The 23,283-nt window shown below is 41.3% G+C and overlaps 1 protein-coding gene across 4 annotated transcripts; it reads right to left on the minus strand.

The window, feature by feature from the left end:
• Nucleotides 1-630: 630 nt before the first annotated feature.
• TLCD4 (TLC domain containing 4) lies at nucleotides 631-22,147 on the minus strand. Of its 4 annotated transcripts, none has more exons than XM_061379209.1 (7): nucleotides 21,990-22,147; nucleotides 16,601-16,766; nucleotides 12,646-12,735; nucleotides 8,600-8,658; nucleotides 6,723-6,817; nucleotides 4,624-4,697; nucleotides 631-1,320 (listed from the first exon to the last, which is right to left on the minus strand). In XM_061379209.1, the coding sequence occupies exons 2-7, from the start codon at nucleotides 16,753-16,755 to the stop codon at nucleotides 1,005-1,007; spliced, it is 789 nt and encodes a 262-aa protein (XP_061235193.1). In that variant the 5' UTR covers nucleotides 16,756-16,766; nucleotides 21,990-22,147; the 3' UTR covers nucleotides 631-1,004. The 4 variants fall into 4 exon arrangements, with proteins under 4 accessions (XP_061235193.1, XP_061235194.1, XP_061235195.1 ...); XM_061379210.1 differs by lacking the exon at nucleotides 21,990-22,147 and adding an exon at nucleotides 21,775-21,891; XM_061379211.1 differs by lacking the exon at nucleotides 21,990-22,147 and adding an exon at nucleotides 20,967-21,096.
• Nucleotides 22,148-23,283: the final 1,136 nt, after the last annotated feature.

Below are 23,283 nucleotides of genomic sequence, written 5' to 3' on the forward strand. Positions count from 1 at the left end.
GCTGTGATTAACAAGGAAAACGTGACAAAAACCTCAGTACTTCTGATCAAATGGGTCATCGTGGATCAGAAAACAAGGACTGCTGCAAGTGACCCATCACATCAACACAAGAATTTTACCTCTTTACAATTAAACTTCGCTTCCAAAGAGCCAGTGGTTACAAATACTCTATGGAGAGTTGCAACACTTCGCCAAGGTAGTAGCAGCAACAAAGAAGAAATGTGTCAGAATGATGCTATTTCCACACCTCATTTACCATATTGACTGCCAAAACCAATTCCATGGGCAATTTAGAAGCGTTAGAATTGCACGTAATGTAACAGAGCAAAAGCGAACCCTTCCCATTAGAATCAGAGCATTTTAACGCTTCTTCAGCTACTCTCTAGTTTTATAATACAGCATTTTAGATCACTGTACCTCATACATTGCCCAAAATGGTTTGCATTCATATAAGGCAGAACAAAAAGCAGTAAAAAGACTTCACAAAACCAAACCTACATTTTTAGGTTTTCCTGCAAAACTTAAAAAGTTGTCAAGACTGAAATCTTGATTGTTATTCCCGGAAGAAAACATAGAAACGTGCCAGGAAAATTGCACCATATCAGGAGTTTGGGAAGTTTCTGTTTCCTAAAAAAAGAGAGATCTCTATATTCGCTGGGTTTATAAAACACATTAATCTGAGAAACCTGAGTGAAACACTTCGAACACACTGGTGGACAACAAATAAGTAACCAGTCTGCTCCTTTCTAACTTCAGTAGCTTGTAACTGCTTAGATCACACACATGGAACTCATTTGTGGGAGCTTTTGCTTTTATTCCTCACCAGACAGGATCCATAGAGCGTGGCCCTGGGTGTGCAGGCAGTGTGGTTAGGGAAAGAGTAAGGTCAGTACAGAGGTAATACCTTGTTTTCTTAAGAGGATCATTCCATGGCAGAAATGTGCACTGTTTCAGTGAACCCAGATTACTTTCACAGCAGGAATTGCATTTTATGTGTGTGATTTCTAGTCAGATTTGCCATTTCTGTGAGTTTTGACTTCCTCCCGTCCAATAAGACAGATGACTCTGTAGCATCCTCTTGCAATTTTGACCATCCACATCACGTTCATAACATCCAAGACAACACTTGAGATAATCCAGGCGCTCTGGGCTGCAAACCCTAATCTGTGGAAAGCCTCTGTTCCAAAGGAGGAAACGACGTGGCTGTAGTACACTGGCATGACGGCAATCCTCACCACGAAGAACACAACTGTCATCAGCAAACCATTGATGATGTTGGCCTTGGAAGATTTAGGATACCCCAGTATTTCAAAGAACCACCTGCAAAAGCAGCAGTCACAGAGATGAGGCAGACTTGAAGCCATCTCATTAAAGAAATATTTTATTCCCTTTTTTTAAGCAGTAAGTTATTAAATGCTTCCAACTTTATAATTTCTAAATTCTTACACTGTCTTGGCTTAATTGCAAATTCTTCTGCTTGGCTGAAGCCCACTTAAGCAGTATATGATAACTGGTATACTGCAGAATAACATGAAGAAAATCCCAACTGGAACTGGAAACCAGTTGACAACCAGCATCCTTTCAGTGCTGTTGTGTAATACACTTTATAATTTTAATTCAAAATGACAAATTTCATATGAGAAATTTACGATAAATGATACAGACTCATTACTTGATACTATTATTTTGCACCAATGGGCAACTAAGAATCTAATTTCCTCCCCCTGAAAGCAATTCTAGCATTGTACTTGGATACGGTAATCTAGACAGTGCTCTATCTTCCAGTTTCTAGAGTTGGCATTGCTCCTGTTCCTCCCCACCAGTGTAAATGGCACTAAACCATGTCACAGCCAGGTATGTTATGAAAAGATAAAACTAAAAAGCCCCTCTCCTGCTACTACTACTGTAAATGGTCTTAAAAAAAAGTAATTATTGCATATGAATTCATTAGTAGAGAGGCATGATTTATGTACTGCTTTACACACAGAACCCCTGCGTTGAACTCTATTAGGAAAAGGAACACTTACACCAGAATAAACACAAGGAAAAATCAGTGCAGCAGTGGCAGGTTAAAGATAGGAACAGAAGAAAATTCCTTAAATCACTGTATTCGTGATGGGAGATGGGGAGGAGACGTGGAATAATTCATTTATTTCCAAAGAGATATGAGGGTAAAACTATTTAATACGATACCAGTTCTAAAACGGATTTTGAAAGTAATTTTCAATTTAATTACCTACAGATTAATGCTTAGTATTAATTAGAGATATAGTAGGTAATATATATGTTCGGTAATTAGAGATATGCTAAAGGGAATTGCCAGACATCCAGCTCTAACAGAAGGATCCTGAGACAGTTAGAATCCAGGTACTCAAGGTGGCAGCCCAGCCTAGAAGCAGGATACCTCACCACAGAAACACTCACTGGGATGCTGAACAGAGAGAGCTGATATCTTTGGTCAGACTGACAATTAGAGCCTGTACTTTCCTTGATATCTACAATGCAGATTCCAAAAGTAATATAAAACCAGGGTTTAAAATACACTGCAATGGGACAGTGTAGAAGACTGGACATCTGCTTAGCAACTTCCCTCTCCCAGCAAATTCAGCTAAATACAAGTCAATAAATCACGTGTATCCCTACAAGTTTACCCACAACAGTTCACACTTAATTACATAGATGCTGATACTAACATTACAAGATCTAAATGCTTGGCATGGAGACAACCTCCAATTAGATCTCCCTAACAACACAGACAGGAAATACATAGACAGTTCTGAGATTAGAGTATCTTTTTATACTTTAATAATAGCTGTTCTGGTAATCCTAAGAATGCAAACATGAAACACAATGGAAGTAATTATCATTATCCACTACTTTCTGCCCTGAGGGTCTGGCTCTCTTCAAATTTAATTAAAAAAAACCCTGAAATATTCACACAAAAACCTACCCAAAATAACCCCCAAAAACATTCCTGCACTAAGAAGATTATGTCCCTTAGTGCAAGGAACTGTTATCTCCTGCAATGATTTCTGGTGTTCTGAGAAAGCAGTAAGAGCCCGTATTCAAAGACACATTATCTCCTCCCAGGCATTAAAAAAGTATAATACATATTACTTTTAATAGCCAGACGTATCACAATGCTTCCTAACTCAGCCTGGAAGATAAGCATTAGTACAGGTACCACTTCAACCCAGGATGTACTTCTGTCTCAGGGGAAGTCAGCTGGGACAACAGCCATTCACTCAGATATGAATGTCAATATAAAAACCTAGAATATAACACACCCTTTTTCATCTTCTTATTCTCCTCTTCCTTGTATTACTAAAAATAAGTTTAAAGAAGTTTACTTATTCCTCAGTTCTTCTGTGCACACGGGAGCACAGACTACATTAGACTCTAATCTCTGACTCCACTCTGCTTGGGCAAATGGAAGCAACTTCTGGAGACCGTCATTAACCCATCCTTCCCTCCTGCAACTTCAATTTGCCAAGCTCATGTTTGAAAGGGGTCTCAGCACAATCTTTTTTTATTCTTAGAAATCTGAGGAATGATGCAGTCTCATCAAGTATTTTGGGGTTTATAGTCATAATGCAGTGACGGGTAATAGTCAAGATACCCTGTCTGCAGGAGGACTACAGTCCCTCTTTGCCTTACATTATCCTTTCTCTACCAGATGCCTGGAAAACAGATGGCACACATGTACAGAAGTTATGGGAGAGGAGGACAGCACTGCCCTATACCAAAGCCCCTCTCCTGAGGTGAGGTTTTCCTGGGGCAAATCCCTGTACCAAGCTGGATCACAGTGGCTATGGCACAGGAGAGAGGTCACCTTCCCCGGAGCACTGCGAAAACTCCCCTGACTGCTTCCTTTGCCTGTGGTACAGGGCATCATTGTGCTCCCGTTCTGATACCCGCAGCAGCAATTCTCATAGCAACACTGTGATCAGAAGCCATAGCAGGCTTCAGCTCACTGAGCTCTGCAAAATGCCTTCTGCCACTTCCTTCTTTGAACACAAGTGTGAAGATTAACCAGGTATATTTTAGGTGCTTTATTATTTTTCTAGTTTAAGTCCTCAAAATAATATCCAGATCTATTTTTGAAAGTAAATAAAGAATATGCACTTATATTATTTCATGTATTCATATATTAATACTGATCTATACATGTGCAGCACTGCAAAATAAACTTCCAGTTACGTAGGGCAATGCAATTCCATTCTAGGATTCTGATGGTGTTATCGTTTCCTAATCCACAGTACTAAAAAAATCCCTATTGAAAATGATGGCTTTATTAGAAAAATTAACATAAAAGGGATAATGAACAATATTATGTTTGTCAGGTTTTCTGTTCAGAAGCTTCATTTTAAAATGGCATTAGATATGAAGACTGGTCTATTCTAAAAAGGACCTTGGATGAATGCATTAGTTATATTGCTGCAGCTATAGCAGCAAAAAAGGTTTGCACATAGTAATCCTTAGTTTGTATATATTAATATATGTATTTACAAATACAATATATATAAATTCCCATTTGACAACAGAAAACACTTCCCAAGTGGCAGAAATCGTGATACAAATTAAGCTGTAAAGTAATGATGCAAACATTCCCTGAGCACTTACCGCTGATTGACAAAAGGAGTGGAGAACTCTGCAAGCAGACGGAAGTTTCCAAAGTAAGCCAGCAGACCTTTGCTCTGGTTAGCAAAACAAAGCAGACATTGAAACATCAACAGCAGAGATGTGAAACCTTGATTACAGCTTTCAAGTACACACAGATTGACACAGCATCTCAGTTTCTTTATTAAAACAATAGCAAACAAGTTCACCAGCTCTAGGCTACTTCCTCCCAGCTTCAGAGTAAGGTTTACTTCCAAAGCTGCAACTGTCCTTCAGGTAGCTCAAATCAGTACTGTTGAAATTAAGCTTACAGTTAAGTGGCCATGCTATGCAAGACTGGCACAAGTTAGGTTAGAATTATAATAATGCTATTACTAAGAGAATGATGAAGATTTGGGTTTTCTCAATGTTTAAACAAGCCCCAAAATAAACACCATAAGCTAAAGAAACGTGTCCCTGCACTGGTTTAGGAACATAATTCACCCAGTGAAGATGAATTCCCAGCTCTTCCTTGGCAGCAGAAAGGGCACATAAAGCCTTTTCTTGCCTCTTGCACACTGCAAGGGAAACCCCTTCCAGCAGTTGTGTCACAGCCCCAGCCATGCCCTGTGAGTTGGAAGATGATCACATCTCCTCCGTGGCAGCATCCAGATGACTGCGTGGCACATTCACATTGATACACGTTGTAACTGAGCACTTTCCTCCAAGTGACAAAGTACAGCATATTCTCTGCCTTATCGTTTGGTTGTGTCCCATTACACAATGGCTGGGCCAGCAGCAAATGTAGAGATAAAAAGACTTTTAAAACATTTTGGTAGGCTTCACGAACAATCTGTGTAGTGCATGTCATGATTCCCCTTTTCCCCATCAAACGTGTTTGTACCCACTACTTCAGTGATTTCACATCAGATCACACTACACCAAACAGAGAATCTGTGTTCTTCATCATTCTTTCCTATCTTCAAGAGCCATATTTTAAATAAGATACTTAGGAGTAACTTTCTTTGAAGATAAGAGAACTAGAGTAACACACAGACATCCAAGGGCAAATAATAAGAACTGATTTAAATGAAGTTCTCACAAAGTAGACTTTGTTAAATCCAGAAACAACTAATGATTTTCCTGCATCAGGGATTAGCCTTGCTACTGGTATTTTCATTTCTCTAATCTTCAGCTCTAATTCACTTTCATCCATGATAACATTAGAAGATCCAATTATCTTCAGCCGAAACAGAGCATTTACTTCTCAGTATACTTCATCCCCATTACGTGGGCAATCTGACAGTAATCTGGCACCTCAATGCTTTCAGCACTGTAAGGCTGGGATTCACACAGCAGGCAGGCAAAGAAATGTGGTAAATGAAGTAAAATGCATTTTATAAGATTTCTTTTTTACTGCGTAAGCTTTACAGAAGGAAATCAGGAGCATTATTCTAGAGGTCAATGGGACTTCTACCAAGTCATATGGGCAGCTTTGAGAACTTCCAGCAGCAGCAAGGAATAACAAAGTGAGGTTTTATCCTAGGACAGTATCCTTCTCTTCCCCTTTTCCCTTCAGTTTATGTATGTGACAGATATTTATAGATAGACACAGTTAATCATCCACTGTTTCCCCACCAAAGTAACCATAAAGAAGAAAGCCCACACAGCTGATTGTAGCACATCCTCCACCAGGATTAGGGATCACTGACCAATGGCCTTGCAATACAATCAGAAGCAGAACATAACCCCTTGGAACCATTTCCTTCCAATTCTTCAAGTAACTTCACACTTGGGAGTTTGTTTGAAAGCCTTTTCTTACAACCATTTGAAAACGCCCTCTGTCAAAAGTCTCTCTACAGCAAAAACAGAGTTTTAAGCTCAGCTGTTAAATAAGTTACACATTTGCGTTAAAGGACTGTAATAGTGAAATATTACACACATACCACAAATGACTGATAAAACCATTTCAAAAGTAACAGTGACTGTAAATAGAAATACACCTTTCACAAAGCTAAAGCACCAACCAATGAAGAACTTCATGAGCATTAAGCAAATGAGACCTCTTAAATTGTCTTCAATGCCACCTGCTTGTTATGTGACTGGAAAAATACAGCACTCACCAGTACAAAATAGTAAGCATACAGAGCTGCCAAGTGATGTATTACAAAATACTTGTCACCAATTGCCTTCCAGTAGTAAAGAATAAGCAACAAATCTACAAGAGAAAAGAAATAACGATAAAGAACAATTTATTATATTACCTTTTACCTCACAATAGCTTTAGAGGTGTAAAGGCCAACAGAGGGCATCAATAGAAACACTATCTCAGAAGAGAAAAACCTTTATTCTGAGGCTCAACTTTAGTCAAAGCATAAAGAAACAGTCTTCTTCCAACAGTTGCTATAAATTACAACTTTCACTTAAATAGACGTGCAGAGGCTGAAACATCTTGGAAGAAAAAGGTGCATTCAGACTCTTGGAGAGAGACCTCACACTTCTGAACCCAAATATTTGGAAGAAGTGAAAAAACCACCAAAATGGGGGGGGATGGGGGCTACAGCAGGCATAGCCATATACAAATACATGCAGGGATCTATTACAGGGCACTTGTGAATCAAAAAGGAGTTATATTAGCTAACAGTGAACCATTTACTAAAAATATTTTGCCAGGGACACTTGGAATGAGAAGCATGATTGCTTTCTTTAATCAGAACTTTCCATTTACTGCAGCAGTGATGCAGTGGGCCTGAGTTAATGCTTTGACAGAAACATTCTTCTCCCAAGATGGTCTAAGATTTCAGAAGATTTTGTATTGGAATAAGCAATTTCTGCCCCCCCTTGCTCCAAATGAGTACTTTAAACTGGAATATTAGTGACCAAGGTTTCCAATCAAAGATTTTATTCGTGTGCCTTTTGTATGTCCAGTGAGAGTCTTGATCTCTTTTATATTAGCTACCTTCAGGCAGGACTTCATATCACCTGACATAGCTGCTCCACTTCCTATTAATAATTAAACATTAACTATACAAGGAAGTGAGAGAGAATGAGTGGCCAGGCTCAGGTCTCTGTTCAAAGGCATTCATTAATTCATCATGAAATTCTAATGCATAATTAGTCAGAAATAGATACCAATGAATTTAAACATGAAAGCTGAAGTTCTTATGGAAAAAACCAGAGACTTAAACTAACCCACAGGTTAACGGAGGGTGCCAATCACCAGACTTTCTCCAGTGGGGTGACAAAACTAGTCTGGGAGATAGTGAAGTCCAGTCTCTGACCAGACTCTATCCTAACATGAGTACCTTTCCCTGATAATAGTCCAAGCCACACCGAGTTCTTGCTCTGATAAGTCAGTATTATCTCCATGCACCGTAAAAGAAAGCTCCAAAGCAATCTGCAGCAAAATTCCCATAGCAGTTTTAGTTTACGGTAAATAATTAAGGACACATATATGGGATAAAATGCCATTTCGAGAAAATAATGAAAATTGCCCCATTGTATGACTAAATTTTCGCTTAAAGGGAGACTAAGAGGTGGGCAGGCAGGATCCTATGCCATCATTCACCTCAGCTTGTATTGAAGGCTATTAAAATCCTTCTGCCAGCATTTTGAGCTCATAGGAAGAAACATATGACAATAGAGCCACAAGCTGTAAGCGCCCCGAGGGAGTGAAGGGCACTGCTTTAACACCTTCTCAACTGGCTGAAGGACAAATCTCAGCTGGAGTTGGTGGTTGTGTAGCAAACCATCATGAAGCCACACAGTGGCACTTCCTCCATACTTGGGGAGATGATATTTCATCTTCCACATCCACTGGCAAGATCCTGTCATTCCACCACAACCCACAACTCCATTAGGAATTTTAAAAGGCACAGGAGAAACTGCATTGTATACACATGTCACATCCCTGGCACAGTGACTCAGTATAAATATATAGGCATAGTGACTCAATGTAAACACACAGGTTCTGTGTGTCATATACACATTGCATAATTACCAGAAATGAGGTAGCCTGTGGTAATAGCAATATTCAGTTTCACAATTGAAGGGTCACCCCTGCAAACATACCAAAAATACATAGTTACACCCTTTGTAACAAGGCAATTTGCAAAGGATATACACATATCAAAAACATAATGCCTATCAGGTCACCTTATTCTTAGCCCATCAGCAAGATGTTTCAAGATTTGGTTAAGAAAGGTCCTAGTTATGTAAATGGATTCCTTTTTCACCCAGCTATAAGTCATCTACTAACTACCTTAACCAGGAATACCCACCCCCTGCCTTGGGGCAGAGAGTGCCCCAAGAGCCTTGCTAGAGTCTAGAACTGGAACAGAGCACGTACCCTTAGCTGGCTTCTCTGAAAAGAGGATAAAAGAGAATGCTGTATCTCCATTTTTGTTCTTCTGCCAGTGTTAAAACTTTAAGGATGACAAAAATATCTTGCTCAGCTGGTACTTTTCATATTCATAAGAGGATGGATACTTACAGGGATAAACAGAGTAGGAGGAGACATGAAAGGAATTATTTGCCAGTTCTCTGAAACTAAGGAACCTTTGAGAAGAAATGCTTTCCAGAGGAGTTTCACACCTTCTGTCCCTTGCCTTCTGATGCCAAACATTTAGCAGGCATTCAGTAGCATACAGACAACGTCAGGTCCTCAAGGATGTTCAACAAACCCAAACTTGTGAATACACCTCAAGAAAGGGAATTATCCACATTACAGCACTTATCCTTTCCTCCACCATCCTCTGTATGGCCACATTTTGAGTTTGGCAAGCAAATCTCTTTTCCTTTGCATAAAGATCATAACATGTTTTTAATTAAGTGGTGTAAGCTTGTTTGTGTAAGTATGAATTGAGCTTCAGGTGACAGCTGTAGAGATTTACCCAACACTGACTGCACAAGACAATCTACGAAAGAAAGTTTTGCTGTAAACCTTTTGAGATCAAAGGAACACAACTCTGCTTATAGCACCTCCAACACAAAGTCTCCCTCAGCTAGAAAGCAGTAAAACTGCTATTACTTAGCCTTTATTTTTTAATCCTATTGGAATGAAGCAGTGGAAGAGATTTCCTGTATTACTACAATCTGTTCACTAAATTTTAAGGCCTTCTCAGCATCTAACACTAACTGCTTCCCTGAGGGAGAGGAAAGCTTAGAGGAAAACAGAAGGATTTGCAAAGCCTCATTTCTGCTATTTAGATGAGAAAAAAAAACATGACCAGGAGAGCCTGGAGCTCACAAGCCCTTAAGAATGGAGCCATAGAAGCTCTCTTAACTAGAACTTGAAACAGGAACATTTTTCCATGCCTTCAACCTGGTTTCATGGACTACCTAGGTTGAAGGCCCAGTGCTTCTTTTGGTGTACCTCTTCTGAAAGTCACAGCTAGACACAGAGCATAAACAGATGTGTTCTCACACACAGAGACTCTCGAGATAGTTACAGCCCTCCCATTAGAGTTCTGTCATCACACCCAAACTTGTAAGTGCTCCCAACACACTTTGGTAAATCATCACCAAGATTGAGCCTGCTCTGTAGAACTTTCATATTCTTCTCTGGAACAGATGCAAAGGATTCAATGTATGCTTGTTCTGTGGTATTGGTAAATGTGACTTAACTGGATGAGACAGGGAACAAATCACTTCCCTGTGTTCTTTCCTTGAGAATGGTCACCTTGCAACAAAACTTCTATGAACTTTCTAAACCTGCACTTCAGCAACGTACAAGGCTCCACTGCCCATCTGCCACATCCCTTCAAGAAGAGTCCATGTTAGAATCCCAGATTAAGATCAGTTAATGGGAAACTCAGAATTTAGCCTACAATCTTCTAGATTTCCTAACCTGTTTGCTTGAATAGGAAGTGCAATGGAGCTTACAAGCCCTGATGTTTGCAGCCTAGCTTTGATGCAAGGAAGAATGAGGGGTGGCAAACAGGGAGTTATCTGAATAAGCAAAGGGAAGAGCTCTCTCTTTTGTGATTGCTAAGGAAGTATCTGTAGCAAATGAACTATACATGAACATGCACATGACTATTTTCAAACTTCTTTGCAGATACAGAATCATAAAACACATTACAAAGAGTAATGACTATCAAGTGGACAGTTGTATGAAGAAACCTGTTCTGTGAAGCTCCAATTTAATTCACTTATTTACACATTCTCCTTTTCCTTATCTGATCTCTAACACTTCCACACTTTCTACTCTGTCATTCCCACCACCTCAAAAAGAATTTCTACGTTGTCTATGTTAGGTAGTCTGTATTACATAGAGAGAAAAAGCAAAGGGTTCTGCAAAGTCCTAGAGCATCAAAAAAGATACACGTACAGTATGCTGATGCTTCCCTCTAGCTCATCAGTGCTCCAGTCTCTGTTATCCTTTGCTAGCATCTATTAGACCTAGATTCAGGCATTACCTGACAGTAATACTGCATGTCTCCACTGAACCCAAATGCTCAGCAGGAGTCCTGATCCCTTTCAAGACACACAGGTATCATAGGCATCATGCATTTAAGCTTCACATGAAGCCAGAATTTAGGTTGACATACACAGAGGCTCAGAACTTGTGATTTGTCATTACAGATAGAGGTATCTTTAAATCCCACAGAAAAGAGCTGACTGGATACCATTCATACAGTCAATGACTACACAAGGATGGTGGCAACTGTGAGAGAGAAGGAGTCTGTACCAAAACCTTCCCAGTAATCTAAAATCAGAGCATCTGCATAATATTTTCAGGCTGCCTGGGCTAGAGCAGTGCAAGAAAGCTGCGTGAAGGATTCCTGGACATTTACTTAGAAACTGCTAAAACTAGATGCAGAAACGTGTCTTGTATTGTTAATAAGAGACTCCTATAGAAAGCCTTATGCATCCTTCATATCTGTAAATGACTAAGTTCTATAGCTTATGCCTGCACTTCAAAAGGACATTAGTTTTCCAGACTGAGCAGCCCTGCAAGAGGCCATCTGGCATTTCCCATATAATTTGGTGGTTTTCCTCTTCAGTCTTATTTAATTAAAATCAAGACTAAGAGTAATATAAAAAGTCAGCCTTAGAAGAAGATGCACATCTGCAAATTCTGACTTCACTGGTAGAGGAAAGCCTAATGCAAAATTGTATTTCACTCACAGACTGCATAGAAGTACTTGTCAAGCCATAGGCAGTATTCTCTTTGGTCTTCATTTACACTTAATCACTTGCATGAACATGAATTCAAATCATTGCAACTGTTTTAAGTACACTGATACTTCACACATTTTAGAAATACTAGTTTAATAACTGAGAACACCGATTTCCACATCTGGAGTATGTTCTGTGCACTTGCAGTTGACAAGACCCTGACACCGCTAAGATAATTTTGACCAAGCAACAATGTACAGAAATACTCCCATGAAATGAACCCGAAGCTTTCATTTAAAACACACAGATTTGATACACTTCCACTAGATTTTAATATATATATATATATAAAGTTTTCCTTGCTCTACCAAATGTAAATAACACCACTGACAGCAATCACTGTAAACAGATCCAAACAGAAGACACTATTTAGAAGCAATAGTTGAAACAAAGTGGATTGATTTCTGATTAATTTGATTTTTTCCTGGAAATACACCAGGATGATTTAGTAAATGCAAAAATTCAACTTACTTATCATCACTTAGAGGCTTTTATTTCTGCCTTCATGACTTCTTTCGCACTACTTAGAACAAGCTCTACTCAAACAAAGCAAAATAAAAACTTCTGTCTAATAAACCTTACCACAAGAGACACACAAGAGAAGTCATAATAACGTACTGCTTTCCAACATGATTAACAGATCTCGTAAGATATTCAGCCTGTACTTGGTCTCTCTAAAGATACCAGAATGCAGTGACAAAAAATCCAAAACAGGCAACAATTTAGTCATCTATTACTACATACAGAAAAGGCCAATGTTACAATTACTGCATATTTTAATGGGATCTTAATTATTTCAGTAACGAACATACTCAGTTGTGTTACTTCATTGTATAAACACAAGATACATGTAACACTCCTTACCAGAGATGGTCAGCATTAACGGCGTCATCGTATACCAAAATATAGAGGCAAAAGCCACCAACCACCAAGGCATGGAATGTGGACACTGTCCTAAAAAAGAGATTACAGTCACAAGAAAGTACTGCCACTCACAACTGTCTATACTGTGTTTAAGCTCTCAGCTGCATCCAGATACCTCTGTGAAGGTCAATCATCTTTACAGTACATCCAACTGCAATACAATGAGAGGTGGGAAAAACAGTCAAAAAGAAGGAATCTATTAGATTGGAGCAAGGGGCCTCTTAAACAGAACACGTGGTCTTAAAATAGCAGATCTTCATTTTCCCCTATATGACTGAATCCTTAAAGACAATATAACATCCAGTTCCCTAACAAATACTTGCTGTGTTGTCCCATTTTGCTGGCAAGTCTGTATGCAATCCACATTCAGACTAGCCCACGAGTCCTGCAGCAAATTTCTCCTTTCAGGCACCAAATTAATAAGATGACCCATAATAAATCTGCCAAGTGAAGGTTGGGGCGTTCAATGAAAAACCTATCAGGGAAAGCATCAGAATTTCAAGTGCATTTTGAGTAGATTCTGGCTGTCAAAGAGAAAACTTGCATAACAAAAGGTGGTAGCTGAGTATCTGAGGTGTAACAGCTACATGTTCATATGAACAAGCAGCTCACTTTGCTTTATTTACACTCCTCTTAAAGCTTTGCTTTATTTACACTCCTCTTGTCCTATATAAAGTCACAATAAGCAGAGTTGCCTTGTCCATACTTGGGTACTACACACTTCCCCCTCCCCATCCAAATGGCACCAGTCTCAAGTATACAGGGTGCATGCACACTGTAGATAAACTCTGAAAGTTAACAAGCACTTAAAAAGAACTACCTATTTACAGAGGCCCTGACAGGGTTTCTGCCAGCACACAGAACACAGCCATTCCTGCCCTTTGGAGTCCACATGTATTCTTGGAAGGCAGAACAATGCAATGGGCATGGGTCCAAAACATGTCACCTTGTTCCTCTAGCCATGGGTTTAACACTGCTAGAAACTGCATTTAATCCTGTGTAGCTACTGTTTGCTCTCCCAGTTCTCAAGTGTGGCTAGGAAGGGAAAAAAATGTGCTAAAATAGCTCTACTGAATCATGGATACCCTTTAAAGATGAGAACTCCAAGTTTGATGCTGTGTCATCAGAAACATCTTTGCACCATATTCACGGCACGAAAAATAAGCACACAAATATAGAGATGCTGTTAGTTATTAGTTTTGTCTTTGTACATATTAAATACATGTATTTGGAAGTCATTTATATTTTAAATGTGCATCGATCACTCTCAGGAGTCTCAACTCCACCATGCAAGATCTGAGAAAATCATCCTACTCCCTCTGGAAGACTTTGCAAAGACAGAGTAGGTTGCAAATAAGGGTGATGTTCTCCTTAATGTGCTTAACGTGAAGTTTAGTTAGTTGTGCGTTCATAAGAGAAGTCTCTATGATTTGTTTAAAGAGTATCATCATGTTATTTTCAGCACTTTTTCAACAGTGTTCCGAAAAAAATTAATGCAGATTTATGCAAGCTGAATAGTCAAATGTAACAAGCTGAAGGAGAACATTTACTAATCACTAGCCACAGGCTGCTTTTTGGTTAAATCTTTTTCTCTATTTAATAAACAGAAAAAAATTTAAGTTACCAGTATTAAGACATCTGCTCTTGCAACACAGAGTTAGCAGAGAGCTAGGAACTTTGCTTTGTCTTTAAAACAAAGCATGGCACATAGTATTAGCATTTGAAAAATGCCTGGTGGTTTTGAACCTGAGGAGAAGATAATGGTGAAAGAAGTAAAATTTGTCTTAGAATATATAGCTCAGTTGCAATTTCTCTCAGGAGCGGCTCGTTATCCAAACCTTAGTGTTTAGAATACAAGCTATACACAAACACAGCACATGAAGGGGGAGAGGATAAAAACCAAAAGGAAGAAAGAAGCAGATTGCCTCCAACTCTGGACTTTGAAGTTGCTATAGAAGAAGGGGCAGAAGGAGGGAAACGGTGCAACACTTCATTTTAATATGGAATCTAGGTCAAGCTGTCAAGCTCCACACAGTTCTTTGAGAATAGTGACAAAGCTTGTATCCTTTAACTCCTCATTAAACTGCAAAGAAACAAGTTGCACTGGTAAGTTGCATACTTATTCCTTTGTTACTGAAGATACACATATTTACCAACTGCTTAATAGCAGTACAATCACGTATTTGTAGAAGTGGTAACAGGAATTTATGCACAACAAAATAAAGAGTTATATTACATTTGTGTGAAAGTACAGGTTTTATTTTACTCAATTTGAGCATTTGCACACTTAAGATTCCAGAAGCAATTACATTATTGGTTCTTAATTCTTGGAAGGTCAGAATGAACAAATTGGCAGCATGGAAAACACAGTCCAGAGCTGCAGTCCCAATGTTTGATTACAAAACCCTCCAAACTGTAACAATGCATTTTCAATGCTGCGGCTCATTTCAGGCAGCTGAGCTGATAAAAATGCATAACCATCCTCTGTGTCAGTTCTGTTGGCAGTTTCCTTCAGGCCTGCCAACAGAACCATTTGTGTGAGTGCTCCCTACACCAGTTCAATATAGGACAAAATAACAACCATCTGCTTTTAGATCATTTAAGCTAACCCAACTCACTTTACTGGGAGATAGTAATTTTCTCTACCTGCACAGCTGTCTGCAGAGTGCATGTATGTCCATCTACATCCTCTGAATGTGTAAGATACTCCTTGGGATGCCTCTTTGTTTTGGTGAAACACTGGAGCGTTGAGGCAGTTTGACAGAACATTGGTTAGCAGAGTTAAGGGTCAGTCTTATGTAGAAAGGCAAGCAGTTAGCCTTTCTTTCACTTTCCTCAGGTATAACATCAACAAGCTGTTGATGAACGATATGTTGTGTGGCATGCCTTCTAACTCCAGAACTGGATGGAGCACTGGACCGCAACTCATTTGTGTGCTAACATCTACATCCTGCTACCAACCCTAAGAAAAAACTTGGAAAAAGTAAAACCAGGTGCTGTATCAACTTGAACAGCTCACTACAAAAGAGCCCAGAGATTACAGCGCAGGTTATTTCCAGCAAACCTGCTATGTGTGAGACAATTCACATGTTATTATGCAAAGCTGTTACAACAGCTACAAGGCATGGAATAAGTTCTCAGAAAGCCTATTATGTAATTCTATGGTCACTTGATGTGGCTTAGAGACAAAAGTTCAGTTCCAGCATGATAACAGTTTAGTTTAGCTTCCCTGTCTGCCTCCACTGTCAGTTGTAACAGAGATAAACCAAACCTGCACTGGTATCATGAACTGGCACCCTACAGCATTGTTCTGGCAGATAGGTAATTAGTCATAGATCAAACTGAAATTAAGATGGGGCCTTTAAGAACACTGCAGGTGGACATTTGCCAAATGGACAGGCGAGACTATTTGAGTTGCTAATGCTGCCTAGAACAATGGAAACAAGTTTAGAAGTATCCACCTGATGCTGCCTTTAAATAGCACTGAGGAGGAACAACGATACAACTAACGCATTTTGAGTGCAGCAACAGCCACCTAGCACAGTTTTGAGCTTCAAACTGCGGAAAAACCTGCAAAATATTTTAGAGTTACAATAGGCTACTCAAGCATAAAGTTATACTCCATCAATTCATTTCACCCAATGAAGCTTGTATACTATACAGAATCATAGAATAGTTAGGGTTGGAACTAGATGATCATAAGGTTCTTTCCAACCACCACTACATACCCTTTCAGGGTAATATATTACAAATAAAACTCATTTTGCTATATTTCCTTTATGATTCAAAAAGGCAGGAAAGCACCCTGAATCGCAGAGTTAAACACACATAGGGGATTCAGATGTTGACAATTCCAGGCAGGTCATTAGCTGGATTTTGTTTTGAACACTCTTACCTTGAATTCCATTCGACCTTCCTTTTTTGGCTGAGATTGTTAAAACCAGGTGTTATTCGTGTTGACACCCAAGAACTTAAAACATGGAACAGGAACTGAAATACAGTAAAACTGGCAACAATAATGCCAATAGTCAGGTTGCTGAAGGAAGCCATTGTTCTTCAGCCTGTGAAGAGAAGAAGGTGGCAATTTAGAACCACAGAACGGTTTGAGTTGGAAAGGACCTTAAGATCATCCAGTTCCAACCCCCTACCACAGGCAGGGACACCTCACCCTAGGCCATGTTGCCCAAAGCGGTGTCCAACCTGTCCATTTCAGTCCATTCTGCACTGAACTATTTTAAGCAGCCACAGAAAGTGGTTTTGACAGCTAACTTCTCAACAGAAATATTGCTCACTAAAAGTTTCATCTTGCTCAACATTTCCACTTAAGCCTTAATAGTTTAAGGTATCCCCAAACTTACACATACTACACATTTTCATTGCTTATAGTTGCGTGCATTTTATCTACACAGAAAGGGCAGGAGGACCACTGACCAGTGCAACCACTAGCTCAAAAGCTTCCACTCCTGTCCCAAGATGCTCCAGAGTTAAAACTAATCTCATTCTTACCAGACTGACTGCTGCCAATAGGGTTTTAAAGCCAACAATGAAATTGGGTAACTGCTGCAGTAGAGATATTCTCAGGTCAGCCTCAGGAAGCAACAGCCTCACTGCAGCTTTATGTTTGTACACTTCAGGGAGACAGCAGTTCTCAATTTGCACTCTGTTCACAGATGAGCACATAGGCTATTGCATTTGAACTTCTTTTTCTTCATGTGAAAGTCTGAACTTCACACCATTTCAGAGCACACCAAGAAGTTTCCTATGATCAGAGGTAACACACTTCTCAGACAGTGGGTGTTTAGCTATTCCATGAGGTCTAAAACAATAGCCAATCAACTCCAAAGGTAAATGTCAGTCTCTAAATACTTCAGTCATTCCTCCCAAGTCACCAACATTTTGCAACACACGAGCCACAAATTTCCGCCATAAAATCATAGAAAGCCAGACTGGTTTGGGCCGGAAAGGACCTTAAGATCATCCAGTTGCACTCCTCTGCCATTGGCAGGGATGCCTCACCCTCAACCACGTCACCCAAGGCTCTGTCCAAGCTGGCCTTGACATATATATGCAGTTGGATGGTGTCGTGGAGTGTTTTATATTCCCAGACTAGCAAAGATTACAAGCTCATAAAAAGTCAACTTGTATCAAGCTAAACAGAAAAGGGTGAAAAAGGCAAATGGCTTCATTTAAAATACTTAAATAATTATTTTAATAGCTCTTATGCTGTCACTTGTAGTAGTTTTACCAAAGAAAATACCTAAAAATAACAGACTTATGCTGGCATAGTTTGATGTTACTACAACAACCTAATGGTCAGCAAAAACTGATACAATTACGCAATGCACTTACAGTTCCCATGCATTAGAGATTGAGGGAACATGCCTTAGAGTTTTGAAGTTATATCTGCATTGCAGATAGAAAGAAACTTTACCTTGGGGAGGGCAGAGCAGAAAGAGAAGCCCACCACTTGGAATAATAACTTTTCAAAGCATTAATTACAGTATTCTCACTTGGTGGTGTAAATGGTGAGTATATTGAAACACAGGTTTCATTTAAACTTAGAACTTTAAAAGAAAGATGTATTACACACAGACCAGGGAACAGTGTATTTTTGTCTTCAAAGATCTAGAAGCAGAAGTTTCAATGATCTAAAACTTTTTTTCCTTCTCCTCCTTTTTCTTTTCTCCCCCCAAAACTGAAGAGTAAAAACAGAAAGTGAATTACCTGACTCTGACTGGTACCCACAGTAAAAGCTACAGCTACATAAGCAGAATGCAGAGCAAATAAGAGCAGATTGGCTGAGTGAAACCTCATCCAGATCAGGGATTTCAAGTGTTTGCTTCAGACCAGCTGTAATTCTGTACTAAGGACTCTACAGTGGTTAGACTGTATTTAATGTGCTATTCCTGCTCAGTATAACCCAAAAGGCACCCAGCTGGCATGATCTGGGACAGCTACGCATCATGGACCGAAGGGCCATAAGCAGGGTGGGATCACAAGATTCAGTTCCCAAGTGCATTTTACTTACTCCAGACTCAAAGTTTAATGTACACATGCTGCAGTGCATTGCAACAAACTTGCGCTCATTCCAGTTGTTTATCTGATGGCCTGTTCTAGTTCAGCACATACATGCTATAGCACACTCTTTAATGCTAGCCTATTAAAACTTCCAGTCTGTCATGGTTTAAGCCCAGCCAACTCTATCCCAGCCAAAACCAAAACAATTTCAAACACCATACTGAATGTATACTATACATTCACTGTTCTCTCAAGTACTTTTTACTGTTCTCCGCATACTTCTCCATTTGCATCCACTGATCAAGAAGATACAAAATACAACTCAAATTTGATGCCCTTTTTGACACAGTCTAAAGTACTAGAGACAATGGGTGTTAAAAGTTGATTTTCAACAACTTTTCTATCTGAAGGAATAAAACAATTAATTAAAATTCTTTATCTCCCAGTTTAAACCCACTGATAAAACACTGTGGGGTGTCCATTCCAGAATCTGCTCCCAGGGCCAACACTTCATTGTTACACCATCTCATTTGTAGTAAGCAACTCCTCTCTTGGACAGTGAAAGGAAAAAAAACCCAGCTGGTTTCATTTCTAAAGTGAAGGAAACCAAAACGAATGTGGAAGACAATTCTCTTCAGAAACACAGCAAAACATCAACCACACCTACTACATCCTTTTGACTAGAACACAGCAATTCTCATGATGCTACGCATTCTATTCACCTGCAACGACTATACTGGTACCTCTGAGCTTCAAAGCCACTGACTTAATCTCTTGGACAAAAGAGCCCTATGTTTTGTTTTGTCTCCTTAGTACCTGAAGATTTTATTAGATAAGTAATGTGTCAGGGTGTGACAGGTTTTCATTTTAGTACAGGAGATTATGGAATTAAACAGAAAACCACCCAACCACCCCTTGCAAGAAATGCATTAGAAAACCTCATCTTTTTACTCAGGAGCCTGTATAGGGAATTCACTTTAAGGAAAAGCACTTGTGTGGACATTGCTTGATCTGTCTTCCAGAAGTATCATATTCCTGTACCTCTCAAAAGTCTTACCAGCAAGTACAGAACTGTGATGCCCACAGAGGAGAAAGGTATGATGGTAGTAGAGAAGAAACTAGTCACGCAGCCTCTGTGGCTGGTCTCACAGATACTCACAAGCACTTTTGCAAGACTGATTTCAGAAGGTGATTTCATACATGTTTATCAGGATGACGCTTAAATACATTACATACCAAGTCCAAGAATAATGTCATGCTTTACCTAGCAAATTTAGAGCGCTGTGTTTTCATTCAATACAAGGACCAGGTGTAAACACAGTATTTCAAGTGAGATGGAAGAACAGCTCAGCTATAAATGCTTTCTCATTATCTCCTTTTCAACTATATCGTGTTTAACATGAAAATTAACTGTTGTTTACCAGATTTCATTTCAAAGAAAAATCATTCCTGTTGGCAAACAAAAGTTTATCACTTAAAAGAAACATAATAAATTTCTGATTACATATGATTTCTTTGCCCTGAGGACAATGGCCAAAGTTAGCATGCCAAAAGCAGCTTCAACTACACTGTTTTTCTACCCCTCTATCTTCTTATGGCTGTCCTGCAAAGTCTGATCAAGATACAGAACTTCATGGATTAGATATGAGTGGATACTCTTCTCTCCCAAACTGCATGGTCATTGATTATCATTCAGTCTGCTGATACAGTTTTTGAGCTAGTGGAAGGCTGGCGGGAGGGAGGTGTAGCGTGAGTACATTGTAATTCAGGGAAGAAAGTACTATACCCAGGTTGGTTCTTCACCATTAGTTTGTTAGCAGTGGCCTTTTCCTGACTTATCCCAAATCATTGCCTCAACCATGCAGCTGAACTGTGATTACAAGTGATGGGAACTTCACTCCTGCAGCTTTTCAGTGTAGCCTTTAGGTAAGTATCAGTGAATAACAATTTTCAGCAAGATACTGCTTACATGTGTCTAGCACAGTACCACATTATTCTATTGACCTCAGTAACTCTGAACAAGCTACTAACACAGTTTTCAATCACAGTAAGAGCTGGAAATACATTCAGATATCAACATGCTGTGGTCTTCCTACAATTCCACTTCTACTTGAAATTTAGAAGAAAAAGCCCAACAATATCAAGTCCCAACATTCATTCACCCCAAATATGAAACCATCATGAACTTCCAATAGAAACAAGTCAGAACTTACTGAAAGAGGATAAAGGAACAGAAGAGTTACCTAGCATTGTACCATCAGTAGCATTTAGCGTTTATGTCCTCATTCCACTGCTTCCACATCAACTTTCACATCATAAAAACAAGAACTGCAGCTGCACAGCCACACAACATAGTAGGGAGATGCAGAAGATGGCATGAGGCCTGCAGCCTTTACTCCTTTCAAGGCTGGATTTCAAGATGAGATGGATCAATGTCCAAACAAGATTACACTGTAAAGCTGCCGGTGATACCAAGGCATCCCATCCAGCCCTATGCTCTCCTGATAGGTTTAAAACTGAGAGCCAAATCCAAACCCTGTGAAACTCGCCGCACTAATCTGCAGGGAGATGCGTGGGACCACCGACTGTTTGCACAGTTTATAATAAGCCTAGTAATAAAACATCTGCAGTGCCTGAGTTTTGCTGTGCTTCTATTGCTCCGAACAGATCAGACATACTGCATTCAATGTCTTAGCTCAGTAAGCAGCGTTAAGGAGAAACGCTGCAAAACCCAAGCTATTCACAGCGTATCCCGTTCCCGTTTCTATCCAAGGCTCCCCACACCCCAAACTCCACTTCTGCGCTTAAAACGCCAAAGCAACCAGCGGGTTAGGCACGCTTTTAACGCGGACCGGGTAAACATGCAGAGCTGTGCGCTGCGCTGGCATTTACCTACATCCGTCTCCTCAACCCCGCAAGAAGTTTGCAGTCGGAACGCAACAGGGAAGAGGGGAAATCACCCCCAAACCCCTGAGGGGGCAGCGAGCCGCGGGGGTACCCTCCCCAGGCCGGCTCCCGAGAAGCGCAGCGCTCCCCCGCAGCGGACATTACCGAGCTTCCCCCGTCAGCCCCGGCGGCTGCCAGGCGACAGCAGGCAGCGCTCGGACCCGCCGCGGCCGCTGCACTTTGGGCGGTCAGACCGGGCTGTGGCCCGCGGACCCCGGGGGGCGGCGCCGCGCCGTGGGCGGCTCCTCGCTGAGGGAAGGAGGCAGAGAAGAGGCTGCACCGCCCCGGCCCCTCAGCGGACCCCTGCCCGCCAGCCTCACCTGGGAGCGGGGCTACCGGCTCCGCGGCGCCGCCTCCGCCATACCTCCCCGCGGCGGCGGCCACGGGACAGCCTTACCCCGGACACAGGATGCTCCGACTGCGGCGATCGGGTTACGGCGGGCGTCGCCTTAAAGGGGCCGAGCCGCCGCCGCCACCTGCCGCCGGGCTGTGCTCCCCGCCGCGGCCCCGCCCGCTCTCTCTCCACAGCAGTTCCCGCCGCTCGCTCCCTCTCCACAGCGGCTCCCGCGGTCCGTCACGGCCGGGGCTGAGCGCTTGCGGCGCGTAACGGCACCATCCGGCAGCGTTCTCTTGTACAGGGGGCCCATTGTCTGCAGTGTGTGACGGGTAATGCGCTGAGGCGGCCGGCAGTGCCCCGGGGAGCCGTTGGTGCGCTCCTCGGCAGCGCTGCGGAGCAGAGGGTAGCATCCGTCATGCGGAGAGCAGGTATTGCGGATGTTCGCTGTGAGTTTTGTCCGATTGTTTCTCATTTTATGGTTTTGAGCTGTTGTGTTGAAAAAGAAGCAAAATTATGCAGGCAAAATTAAGTGTGGTCATGGTAAACAGTTTTCTAACTAGAAAGCATAATCATAGAATCTTGTAACGGTTTGGGTTGGAAAGGACTTTAAGATCGTCCAGTTCCAACCCCTGCCACTGGCAGGGACACCTTCCACTAGAGCAGGTTGCTCCAAGCCCCTGTGTCCAACCTGGCCTTGAACACTGCCAGGGATGGGGCAGCCACAGCTTCTCTGGGCACCCTGTGCCAGAGCCTCAGCACCCTCACAGGGAAGAGCTTCTGCCTTAGATCTAACCTGAACTTCCCCTGGTTCAGTTTGAACCCATCACCCCTTGTCCTATCGCTACAGTCCCTGATGAGGAGTCCCTCTCCAGCATCCTTGTAGCCCCCTTCAGACACTGGAAGCTGCTCTCTTCTCCAGGCTGAACAGCCCCAGTACTCTCACCCTGTCTCCATACCGGAGCTGCTCCAGCCCTGCATCCTCGTGGCGTCCTCTGGGCTTGTTCCAACAGCTCCATGTCCTTCTGATGTTGAGGACACCAGCACTGCACACAGTGCTGCAAGTGGGGTCTCATCAGAGCAGAGCAGAGCAGAGGGGCAGGATCACCTCTCCTGACCTGTGCTGCTCATGCTCCTGTTGATGCAGCCCAGCACACAGGGGGTTTCTGGGCTCAAACACACACGCAGCTCATGTTCAGTTTGTCATCCACCAACACCCCCAAGTCCTGCTTAGGGCTGCTCTGGATCACCATTCCTCTTGGCATGCTTCTACCACCATA

The sequence above is a fragment of the Neopsephotus bourkii genome, unplaced genomic scaffold (assembly GCF_033783945.1).
Source record: "Neopsephotus bourkii isolate Nb327-2 ecotype Australia unplaced genomic scaffold, CSIRO-AGI_Nbou_v1 NB_1768, whole genome shotgun sequence".
Lineage (NCBI taxonomy): Eukaryota > Metazoa > Chordata > Aves > Psittaciformes > Psittacidae > Neopsephotus > Neopsephotus bourkii.

Bases quoted from the DNA above. Each gene is read 5' to 3' on its own strand.
- TLCD4 (XM_061379209.1), bottom strand. From the start codon at position 16,755: ATGGCTTCCTTCAGCAACCTGACTATTGGCATTATTGTTGCCAGTTTT. The intron at 12,736-16,600 runs GTAAGAGTGTTC...TCTCTTTTTTAG, and splicing joins AAGGTCGAATGGAATTCAAG to GACAGTGTCCACATTCCATG. The intron at 4,698-6,722 runs GTGAGTGCTGTA...TTTGCTAACCAG, and splicing joins ATGCTTACTATTTTGTACTG to AGCAAAGGTCTGCTGGCTTA.